The sequence below is a fragment of the Vulpes vulpes genome, chromosome 6 (assembly GCF_048418805.1).
Source record: "Vulpes vulpes isolate BD-2025 chromosome 6, VulVul3, whole genome shotgun sequence".
Classification (NCBI taxonomy): Eukaryota; Metazoa; Chordata; class Mammalia; order Carnivora; family Canidae; genus Vulpes; species Vulpes vulpes.
The window spans coordinates 77156737-77169254 of NC_132785.1; the positions used below are offsets into that span (position 1 = coordinate 77156737).

The 12518-nt window shown below is 33.1% G+C and overlaps 1 protein-coding gene across 13 annotated transcripts in view; it reads left to right on the forward strand.

Annotated features, from left to right (window-relative positions):
* MIPOL1 (mirror-image polydactyly 1) overlaps positions 1-12518 on the forward strand; it is a 323462-nt gene that overhangs the window by 261197 nt on the left and 49747 nt on the right. For all 13 annotated transcript variants that reach the window (XM_026019075.2, XM_072761454.1, XM_072761451.1 and 10 more), the window contains one exon: positions 3427-3657. In XM_026019075.2, the coding sequence (XP_025874860.1) occupies positions 3427-3657 (231 nt within the window). The remainder of the gene's footprint in view (positions 1-3426; positions 3658-12518) is intronic.

The window sequence follows — 12518 nt, forward strand, 5'->3', positions numbered from 1 at the left end:
CTCAAACAGGAAAAAGCTTGATGAAAAAAGCTGAATGTCTGACTAAAAGATGATGAGGAGGAGAGAACAGATGATACATGGCTTCATGGCTCATGACCATGAAGGAAGAGTATTTCATGTTTCAGCTCAAGAAGACTGTGGGTTGAGATTCTGGTTCTGTTAGATGTGTGAGGTTAATTAAATTACTTCCCTCTGTTTCAATTTCTTCATCTGTAAAAAAACAACTAATATTGATAGGGCTGTCATAAGTTGTTGTGAGGTTTACTGAGTTAAAATAGGCAATTTATTATTATTATTTTTAGAAATTTATTCTGAGTACCATAAGATGCCATTGCAGGATTTTAAATGACATTATCTAATTTATTGTTTTAAAAGACCATTCCAGCTACTGCTTCTGTTTGAGAAAGTCTTGATTGGAATTTAAAGGTTTCCAAGGCATTTTGAATGATGAATAGCTTTTTGAGCTTAAAGTAAAGGATCCCAGTCACAGGTCCATCTGAGAGAAAAATGAGCGGCGCCTGGATGGCTCAGTTAGTTAAGTGTCTGCCATTGGCTCAGGTCATAATCCCCGGGTCCTGGGATGGAGCCCCTTGTCCTGCTTCTTGCTCAGCAGGGAGTCTGCTTCTCCTTCAGCCTGCCAGTCTCCCTGCTTGTGCATGCTCTCTCTGTCTGTCAAATAAATAAATATAATCTTTTTAAAAAATTAGAAAATAAAAACATTGTTAAAAAGAAAAAATATATAAATTTGAAAACAATTAAAAAAGAATAGGAAGTGATGAATGATAGAATTAAATTGGGGGGGATCCCTGGGTGGTGCAGCGGTTTGGCGCCTGCCTTTGGCCCAGGGCGCGATCCTGGAGACCCGATATCAAGTCCCACATCGGGCTCCCGGTGTGTGGAGCCTGCTTCTCCCTCTGCCTGTGTTTCTGCCTCTCTCTCTCTCTCTCTCTCTGTGACTATCATAAATAAATAAAAATTTAAAAAAATAATTAAATTGGGATACCATGATTTTAATAAAGATGGTATTTTAAAAACTGAATCATTAATTCGTAATACTTAACTGATTAGAGTATACTGAATAGTGGGTGTTATGGACATCATCAACAAATGCAGAATTCCCAAATGAAGCTGCCTACTACTGTGAACTTTAAATGAGACCATATACGTAACGATAAAATATAATGGAATGGTTAGGCTAAGATATTTTTGAAATAAGACACAAAAAGCACTGCCATTAAAGAAATAATGATTAACTAGACTTCACTGAAATTAAAAACTTATATTCATCAAGACAGTATTAAGAGAGTGAAATTGCACTGCACCCCTAATAGAATGGCTATAAGTTAGAGACCAGCAGGGAAAATACTCTAAGGAAGAGTGTAGAGCAATTGAAATGCCCATATATTACTGGTGGGAGTATAAATTGGTAGGACCACTTTGGGAAACTGTGCAGCATCTACTTAATCTGAAGGTACACCCTGTAGAGCAGTTCTACTTCAGAAAGGAGTACTTATGTCAGTTATATCTCAATAAAGTGGGGCGAGGGGGAAATGATTACTTAGGTCCATCAAAAGATAACATAACAAGAATATTAATAGCAACAATAGTGGAATAATTAAATAAATTGTATATAGCAATTTATAAATAATAAAATAGCAATAAAAAACAATGAACTATCTGCAACAATAGGATGAGGCAGACAAAAAGTTCAAAAACAGGCAATATTAATCTTAGTAGAAGCTGAATAAGTGATTGCTTTAGAAAAGGGGAATTAACTGGGAGGGAACACGGGCAATCTGGGTTTAACATATTTCGTTCTTTACATTTTGTCAAGCTGAATACTTCAGATTTGTGCACTCTATGTAATTAAAAATATAATTAACAAAATGTACATAATCTTTTATATGTAAAGAATATAAATAGATTTTTCTTTTTAAAGGTTTTTTGTTTTGTTTGTTTTTCATTTCTTTCTTTCTTGGATCTTTCAAATAGACAAAGAGTGAACTGAAGGAAACTGGAACATGGAATAAGAGGAATCAGAAAGTGTGAAAGAACATAGGAAGAATAGGAAAATGGGCAAGAAATGGGAGCCTTTAAGCATGGAAATAAGGGTTATATAAACAACGAGGTGAAAACCATAAAGAAAAATTACTTCTTTGCACTCTACAAATATGGCACTAAACACCATTCTTACTTTTATGTAGTAATCAATTGACCACAATTTAGTAGCAGTCTTTCTTCTTAAGAACTAATTTGAATCTTGAAATGGTTTCTTTTGGTATGCTAACTGTCCCTGCTTCATGTCCTTCTTGTTTCTGTATAACATCGTCTACAAAGTGAGCACACTGGAGAGATCTATAGGTTACTTAAACAAAAAGAAGAAATTTATAATTACTTTGGTTCAAACAGTTTTAAATAAAGTATCAGACTAGATATTTGGCCAGTGCTAAAGTTCCCTGACTAGCTTTTTAAAGCTTTAAGAATTATATTACTTTCTTTCACATCATCAATCTGTATTATATAGTTAGGTAGTTTTACTTCAAGTCTCCCATCGACATTTCTTTTGTATGCATATACTGAAATGATTTTATTTAATAAAAAAAGAACATCCCCTGTGTGGATTTTAAATTTCCCTTATTAAATATTTATATTTTCAAAATGTCTTTATTTAATTGAGTGAGGTGCTTGGTGCCATTTCAAAATAACCTCAGGTGGTAGGTGTAATGACATATCAAAGATTTGACCTTTAGCATTTTAGGGTTCTATTTGTCTGCATTTTCTTCTGCATTCATTTAGTCTTAATTTATATGCTATTTCTCTGTATGACTTAATGAGTGGATATATTTGGCATGAGATTCATTAGCAAAGAGAAAATATATCTGAATACATATTATTTCTGTGCAGTCGGACTAGTGATTTTAACTTCATTTATATATATATCTGTGTACGGGCTGATCGGTATTCGTACAACCCTCATTCATTCTCGTTAAGTGCTCAGCTGAAGAAACCCTGGCTCTACTAAACTGAGGCCCATTCTCTTACTTCTCACCTCTTTGCAGTCAGCTTATTATATTCTTTTATTTACCTAGAGATGCTTTATTTTTCAATTCTCTGCTATTCCTTTTAAAGAAAATTGAATGTAATATTTACACAGTTGTAATTAAATTAACATCTTGCAGCATCTTCATGTATGCTTTGGTAACATCAATAATCATTTGTCTGGATAGCTTTCAGCCTAGAAGCAGAGAAATAGGATAGTTATCAAGGATAGTATTGTGATATAAAAGTTATTTTTATTTACCCATTTAAGTATTAAATTGATTTTTAGAAATGGGTATTTCTTACTGGGGATTTTTTTTAAATACATTATTTGTCAGTAAGACTGCATATTTATGCTTAAATTATTTATTTTTATATTTTTCTCAGTTTACACAAATCTTTATCCCAAGAAGAAAACCTGAAGGATCAGTTTAACCATACACTTAGTACTTACGAAGAAGCTTTAAAAAGTAGAGAGAACATTGTCTCCATCACTCAACAACAGAATGAGGAACTGGCTACCCAACTACAGCAAGCTCTGACAGATCGAGCAAACATGGAATTAGAGCTTCAGCATGCCATGGAGGCCTCCCAAGCAGCCAATGACAAAGTTCAGAAGTAAGTAAAATGATCTTACATTATTTCAAAAGCATGAAACAAGACAAAACAAAAACACTTCTTTTACAACTAAATATTATTTAATATCCATGCTATTAATGATTTAAGAAAAAAATAGATTGAGTCAAATGAACTTTTTTATTAACTGATCTTCATTAGTTCATGGAAGCCATACTATTAAAATCGTTTCATAGGTAATAGGTAAAGTTATTGGCAAGGGGAAGAGGCAGTTAAGTAATCAACTTTACTCATTTAACTTCATGATAATCCTGCTTGAGTTGAGATCATTTGTGACTCTATAATCTGAGGCACATGGAATCGTTCCAGTGGAATTAGTTTTCATGTGTTGTTCTTCTGAAGTATTCAGTACAGCTTTTCACAGTGTATAATTACATTTGTTTATTTTCAGTGATTTTTGCATTTTTGTTAACATTTAAATAAAGCTATAAAATCAATCAGTCTTTACAATAGCTAGCAAAATGTTAACATAGGACATATCATGCAAAGACGTCACCTGTTAATTTAAGGAACTTGAACACTAGCAGAATTTCTAAGGCACCTTTAGTGGAATGGAACTTGTCATTTTAACTGATCCCATATTTATGTATTGTTAACAGCATTATCTCATTCATGCACTTAATTGCCTTCAATTCCTACCTTTTTCCTTAATTTGTTTTCAGTCTCACAGTATGAAGTAGTGCTAACTTCAAAGTTTCTTACTTCTTTAGTTTTTATTTGACAATAAATCATCTCAACCATTTACCCAATATCCCTGAAACTATGGTTTTTTGTTTTTTAAGATTTATTTATTTATTTATCCATGAGAGACATGGAGAAAGAGGCAGAGACATAGGTAGAGGGAGAAGCAAACTCCCTGCAGGAAGCCCCATGTAGGACTTGATCCCAGAACTCCAGGATCACACCCTGAGCCGAAGGCAGATGCTCAACTCCTGAGCCACCTGAGTCCCTGAAATTATGTTTTGGATGGTAGCCCAAAGTCAGGTAAATCTATAGTTAAGACCCATTTTAAAACAGATTACGAATTATGCATATTAAAATCTTTACAGTCAGAATGCCCTGAAATTTATGATTTATGGTAAGTATTCTAATTTTTGTAGGTTTAAAGATTATTTTTATGTTCAGTCAGAAACCATATCCCATTATTCACAATATACATTAACATTCTAAAAACACTAAGATACATAGGTAGGTCTCATTTCATTGTAAATTACAAATCAGTAACTTCTGACAGTATCTGTTAGCTCTATTTGCTTAAAGTCTACAAATAATTACAATTTCAGTTTTCTTTACATGTAATTCTTTAATTTATATACATGACTAAAATCCCCTAAAACTGTTCCCCAGAGACCAATTAAATTTCTGTAAAATCTTTGGAAATGTCAACTTTTATTTTTTAGATTTTATCAACTAGTATTATTTTGTAAGAAATAATTTTTAAAAAACTTTGTATAAAAAAAAAAAAAAACTTTGTATACCAAGAAGTAGAAATACCATCATTTCAGATAATGCTTTAAGTTGAATCAGTTTAACCTTTTGAAAAAACTTATTATTTTGTCCTATTCTTCACATTTAACCACAGACAGATCAAAAGGTTTTAATGGAATGACACTAATCAATGGACAGAGTTTAAGTGAAACAATTATGTTATTTAAATGTTGAATCTTTTATTCTAATTTCCAGCAGTAAGACCTAGAGGAAATACTGTGAGGCTTTCTTGTTCGCATTCAATTCACTATATTTTATTTTTAACTGCCTTCAATTGGGCAGTATACATTCATTGCAGTTAATGTGGGCATCGATCTTTTTATTGCATATAAGAGATAACCTTCCAGGAAACCAGCTTATAAGACTTTGTTAGATGGTATTAGTATTCTCCATATAATCTGAAATTACTGTTCTTAGCAATTATTTTTGAAGGTCCTTTGTAAATATGTCAGTATTCTGGGCAGTAGTTACGATGTAAACTAAATAGGTGCACATTTCCCCTTTTCCTTTCACCACCAGATTTCTTGAATAACTGATCTATATTCATTATCAAATCTTTCAATTTGATTCACTCCTGTGCTACTCACTACACAATGGTGAGCTTTTATACAAAATTGTTCTTTTTTAAGAATACCAGTAATTTCCTAACTTTTAAATTCAATGGCCTCTTTCTAATTATATTTTTATTATAAAACTAATATAAAATCATGGTAAACAGTAAGTAAAGATGCTCACATATCTTCAATAATATAGCATAGTGGTTTAAAATCTCAGGATCTGGATTCAAAATGCAGAGGTACATGAACTTGCACATTTTATCTTAAAACCTGTGCTAGTGCAGATCATAATATATGGATAATAATACTCCCACCTCATAATGTTATAAGAATTAGATGAGATAAATGTGTAATGCCTTTAGAACAATGCACATTGCATAGTCCCTCCTTCTCTTGCCATTTCATCCCACACTGTAATGTCCCATTCTTCAAAAGGGCTCAATCTTTTCAAGACTAAATACCTTATATATGTGTATTCCTCTGCTTGGAGCCTTTTCCCCCTTTACCCCATGAAAAACATTCATCCCATGAGATTCAGTGCAGCATATATGAGAGAGGCAAGCTGTATAGCCAAGTCAGACAAACCTAGACTTCAATCCCTGCTTTCCTACTTATCACCTGTGAGATCTGGGACAAATTACTTAACCCTTGGAAGCAAAGGTTCCTCAGCTGAAAATTTCAGACAGTAATACGGCCTTCTCAGGCAGGTGTGATATGAGTAATACACTGGATGCCATGTAAAATACCTAATTCGGTGCCAGTTACTTTATATAAGCATTTTATAAATTATATTATTAGTATAATTGTACTCATCAGACTAGCAAGACTAGTTCAAGTAATTCTTCTCTACAAAGACTTTTTTCTAGAAAGTTAGATATCACTCCCTTTTGCGTGGTTGTCATAGTATGTTTGTTAAAAATTCCTCCACTGAAATTAAAGTCCTCACCATTCTCCTGTATCTCCCTTCCCAGTGATGGTCTTCAGCAGTTTCAGCACTGTCCTCCTTCCCTCACTCTTTCTTACTCTTCATATTCACTTTGCTGTCAATCTCTGTTTTCTCTACTGCCTAAGAATCATCTGACTCCCTTTATGCCATCCTCACTTGCTCATTGCACTATTTCAGGCCCTCATCATCCCTCATCTAGACTATTGAAATAATCATAAAACTAGTTTACCTGCCTCTAGCTCTCAAGTTTGTCTTCCTCACTGCCACCAGAGTTAATTTTTTCTAAAACTGAAATCAGATTATATAACTTTTCTATTTAAAATCTTTCAGAGGCTGTCATTCCCTACACACTAAAGCATAAACAACTTAGCACCATATATGAGGCTTGTCCTGGCCTCCCATTTTTTGGTATCATTTCCTCCCATGACCCCAACCACAGTATCTGTACACAAGCTATTTTTTCTTCTTAAAGCATATTCCTCCCATTTCCTCTAGTACCTAGCCAAATTTTTGTTACTCCTTAAAGTCCAGTCTTGACATTACCTCTGTGATGTTTATCTTTTGTATTGTTTTCATTGTACTTAATCCGTACCTTTGTTACAGGTCTTCATGATCTAGGTATTATAATTGCTTTGTTTATCTGTTTCTGTTTCACTCCCTGTAAAATTACTCCTCATTGAGCATTCCTAAGACATAGACAGTGTTCTCTCCATCCTTGTATCCACACCTCTTCCAAATATTCACACAGATGCCTGCTGTAAAGTAGGTACTCTGTAAACACGAACAAATGAACTAGAACAATTTAATAGGTTGATGGGATAACAGCATAAAGTAAGAGCAGGTCAGATCAGGAATACACAGGAGAATTTCAAAAGTGATATGGTCTACTTTCGGTCCTAGATTAAAAAAAAAAAATTTGTCCCAACTCAGTACTCAATGCTGGTAGAAGAATTTCATAGAAAAGAATGACCTTTGTGGCTTTCCTGCCTGCCTTTCTCACTGCAACCACTACTCCTATGGTGTCTGACTTTCTAGTGAGTTTTTAACCCTTGTCCTATCCACCAACTTCCATGAAGTTTAATTACATTTACAAGACCTGAAATCTTCAGTAATAATAGAGAGAGACTATATACTATTTCTAATAATTGTAGAATTTTAAGTTTATATTTTTTAGAGTCAAATGAATCTCTTAAAATTTTTTTAGCCTATAGGAGTATTCCTTTAAAGGAAAGTGATACAGAATTAGCATCTATAAGCTAACCAATATTTATAGGCAGAAACACTGATAGGGGGAAAGTGTAAAGAGTGCCAGACCTCATTGTCCAAAACTGGCTTCGTGGCCCAGGTGACATAAAGCCTAAAATTTCACCAGTGGAAATCCATTCTCTTGTGTCAAGCAAGGTTAAGGTACTTCTCTTTTTAAATTGTATATGTTTGTGGCAGAAGAACACATTGTCATTTTGGTTTTAGGTTGCTCTTTAGCTGATCCTGAATGCACTTAGTTTTGGTGAGCTATGTGGAAGTAGAGGGAACTAAAGAGCAGGTTAAGAGCATAGTAACTTTGTAAGAGAAACTTCTCTTAATGATTCTGCCAAGGACCATTCATAATCTTCATTTATTAAAAAGAAAACTGACCACAAATCCATTAAGTGATATTTTTATCATCATGGGAGATTTAAATTCAGTTGTTCTTTACACTAGATTTTATTTCCCATCTGTCGTTCTGTCTGTAGCTATAGTTCTTGTAACCTAGAACAAAAGTTTTCTGAAGGATTTAAAAAATATATTTGACTATACTTAACATACCTAAGCTACACATAATTACTTGAAAGTATTTACAACCAGGCTTATAAGGTTAGAAGATCTCAGAAGCTTCTAGATATTACAATAAAGTAACTTTTGTTGCATATCATCTTTACTATGGGCCAGATTTACACTGATACGATTCAAATCCCTCATAAACTATAACTGTAATAAATAGGTCAGACAAAAAGATACAGGACAAAAATTCAGCACTTTTAAACATGTTTTCAAGAAAGAATATAGCCCTTTCTAAAATTTTCTTTCTTTCCATACTTTTAAAAAAATCAGATACTTAAAATTTACATGTGTCCTAATTTCTTATTGCATAATGAAAATACCAAAGATCAGCATAAAACATTTCCTTTTGAAATATAGGGCACCCTGAGTTTTTGAGTGGTATTGACAGGAAAGAAAGGAAGAAGAAGAAGAAGAAGGACATGTAAGCTAACAAAAAGTCTTTCCTGCCTCTTGGTCAAATACTGATTTCTATGAAGAAGTTGAGGTCACAAAGAAATTGTGAATTCTCAGCCTGGTTTCCCTGCTGATGAGGAACTGTCTGTAGTTCCCTTCGAGGTGTCAGGGGAGTAGCCATAGTGTCACACAAGGGTTCTTAGCGTAGAGCAAACATACTTTCCACAAACTCAGCTGCTTAATCTGTTTGCAGGTTGAATTATAAAACAGGGTAGATGACTCTGAGTGCTGGGAAGGGGAACAGAGCATTTCCACAGTTTCTTGGTTTTAAAAAAAAAAAAAAAGCCTAGAATTTTCATCAAAAAATATCACTAAACTTTTTAATTTTGCTGCTGGCTCCAGAATCTGATTTGAACCATAATGAAAACTAATTGTGGTAAAATATCCTTACATATTTTAATACAAAAGATGTTATAGAGTTGTATTTTCTTTTCACTAAAATTTTTCTGCTTCTTGCCAATTTTACCTGTGATTTTTTTTTTATAAATTCTTAGTTGGACTATAAATATCAAAGCAACAGTACAAACATCTGAATGCTTTGTAAATTCTTGTTGATTGAATCAAAGAATAAGTTTCATAAATTCTCAACTCAGCACAAGGTTTAAGTCATTAATATGAAGTTGAAAATCACTTTGATTTATTAGTATTGTTAATAAATGGGAGGATCTAAAACTTCTGGAAATTGCTCTTCAAAATTTATTTTTTGTTTAAGATTTAAAAGCTCTATGAAATACAATACATACCTCAGCACATAATGAGTCAAGTAATTTATTCCTGATAGTTTATGTACAAATAAACTTCCCAATCAGCTCTGGAAGGCAGCTTCCAAATCTAGATCTAATTAGATACTATTATTTATATGTAGAAAATGGCTTCATATGACTCCTAAGTAATCATTAAGATGTATAGCATCTAACATGCCTAATTTTTATTCTTGAGCACATGAAATGTTTTTTAAGAATTTAATACTCTGGATTTGTAAATTATAGCACATGTTTTTAAATACGTATTTAACTTATGAAATGCAAGTCTTCTTACACACTATCAAATAAGTATGTATTTTATAAAGAATTTAATTCCATTATATATTTGTATAGTGGATCACCTTTCTCATCCATTGAGCACATAAAGTAGATTTCTTTAGAGCTACTTTTATTATATATAAATACAGAGATACCTCTCACATTTGATAGATATGTATTATATTCATTTCTTTATAAAAACTAAAGAGTTGGGCTAACACCTTTATCTTTAGGGAATGTGTCACTTTGACACAAAAAAGAAACATAGTGTTAGTTGTCTATGACATTCCTCTCTACCAGAGAAGGATTAATGTAGGATGATTGAAATTGAAGCCTAACCCAGAACTTGACAAATGAAATGGAAAGTGAAGGATGCAGGCTAAAGAAGAAAAGAAATTCTCAAAACTAAGAATCTTAACTTTCTCTGATAAGTTCCCTTAATGGTTAACTTTATGGAATGAATCATAAAGAGCATAAAGAACATGAAAATAGGGACTAAAAAGTTAAATTACAACACAGCTGCTTACATTCGATCTGCTTCTTCATTTCAGAACCTATCTTCAAATAGGTGATCTAGAGTTGAGCTAATTAATATGCATTTCTGCCTACTAAGATGAAACATGTTTCAGATGAGTACAATGGAAAGGAATGAGAGAAAAAGAACAGAAGAGTGAAATATGGGAGAGATCCATGCTGTTTCAGTTTAAGACTAAATAAAATGCAGGAATTTTTATTGTTTTTCATTAATCCCAATGTTATAGTAATTAAAAGAGATAATGTGGGATCCCTGGGTGGCGCAGCGGTTTAGCGCCTGCCTTTGGCCCAGGTCGCAATCCTGGAGACCCCGGATTGAATCCCACATCGGGCTCCCGGTGCATGGAGTCTGCTTCTTCCTCTGCCTGTGTCTCTGCCTCTCTCTCTCTCTCTCTCTCTGTGACTATCATACATAAATTAAAAGAGATAATGTTCCTGTTATTTTAGGGGAATTATAGGATCCACTTAACAATGACCATATGCTTTTTAACCAAAACTTGACAGGTTAAAAAAAAAAAAAAACAGGAGTTCTTATGCTTCAGAAACATTCAAATGTGATTTTCACACATTTATATGAAATTGTAGTTCCTTAGAGTGGCCATATGATCTGACAAGCATCCTTTCCCTTGATTCTGTTCTTAGCTCCAGTTAAAACCTTCTTACTGTTTACCCTTAACAGGCTACAGAGCTTCTAGATACTTCTGTGAAGACAGGAGAACTCATTCATCTATCTTATCTGAGAGTAGTTTTAGAATTGATAAAAATACGATATATAAAGTAATTTTAATTTTCTTACTTACTTGCACTAACCACCAGTGTACTTTAGGATACTTTTGTAGTCAGGAAGAGAAAAGGGAAGCTACTGTAAAAATTTTATTTTTTCATTTTATTTAAATTCAGTTAATTAACATATAACGTATTATTGGTTTCAGAGGTAGAGGTTAGTGATTCATCAGTCTTATATAATACCTACCCAGTGCTCATCAATAAGAAATTTTCATTATTCCTGCTAGGATGTTGCTCAGCCTCATTATACTTGACAGCTCACTCAGAACTTCCTCCTTTGCTTTTTCTGTTCTTAAACACATGGAAAATTTAATATGATGTATCTCCCTAGTAGTATAGAAAGGTCTACATTTTTATATATATCAAAGTCTGGTTTTCTTTTAATAAAAATTCAATATACGCAACTAAAATCGTATATATACTTCCTTACTAGGTATAGGTTTTATTCCCAAAATCTAATTTTAAAAAAAACTAAATTGAACCCAAGAATAAGTAGAAATAACAGTTTTACTTGGATTCTAACATTCCATGTTTGATTATTTCTCCCCACTAAGGGATTTGCCCATGTGCACATGTGGCCCTTGAAAAATACAGAATAAAAGAATCTTTCAGGGCTTCTGGGTGGCTCAGTCTCTTAAGAGTCCAATTCTTGAGTTCTCAGTTCTCAGTTGATTCTCAGTTCAGGTTGATATCAAGGTCCTGAATTTGGACTCTGCATTGGTCTCCACATTGGATGTGGAGCCTATTTAATGAAAAAGAAAAGAAAAGAAAGAAAAAGAACAAGGAAGGAAGGAAGGAGGAAAGAAAGGAAAGAAAGAAAAAAGAAAAGAAAAGGAAAGAAAGAAAGAAAGAAAGAAAGAAAGAAAAGAAAAGAAAGAAAGAAGAGAAAAAAGAAAGAAAAAGGAAAGAAAGAAAGAAAGAAAGAAGAAAGAAAAAAGAAAGAAAAAGGGAAGAAAGAAAGAAAAGAAAAGAAAAAGAAAGAAGATCTTTTGCTTATTTCAGTGTAAGCTGTAGCTTTCCCTGGTGGTAAAATCATAAATGTTGTCCATACATGAACTTTATTCTTGATCATTTATAGTTAAAAAGAAAAAGTCATTCTATAATAATATAGTATATAATAGCAGCTGAAGTGATCTTCCTTGTCATATTGTTATATATTCCTGGGCAACTCAACAAATATTTTTTTTTCTTTACTCCTTAACCAAAGTATAAAGAAAAAAAGAGTTTCACTACTAT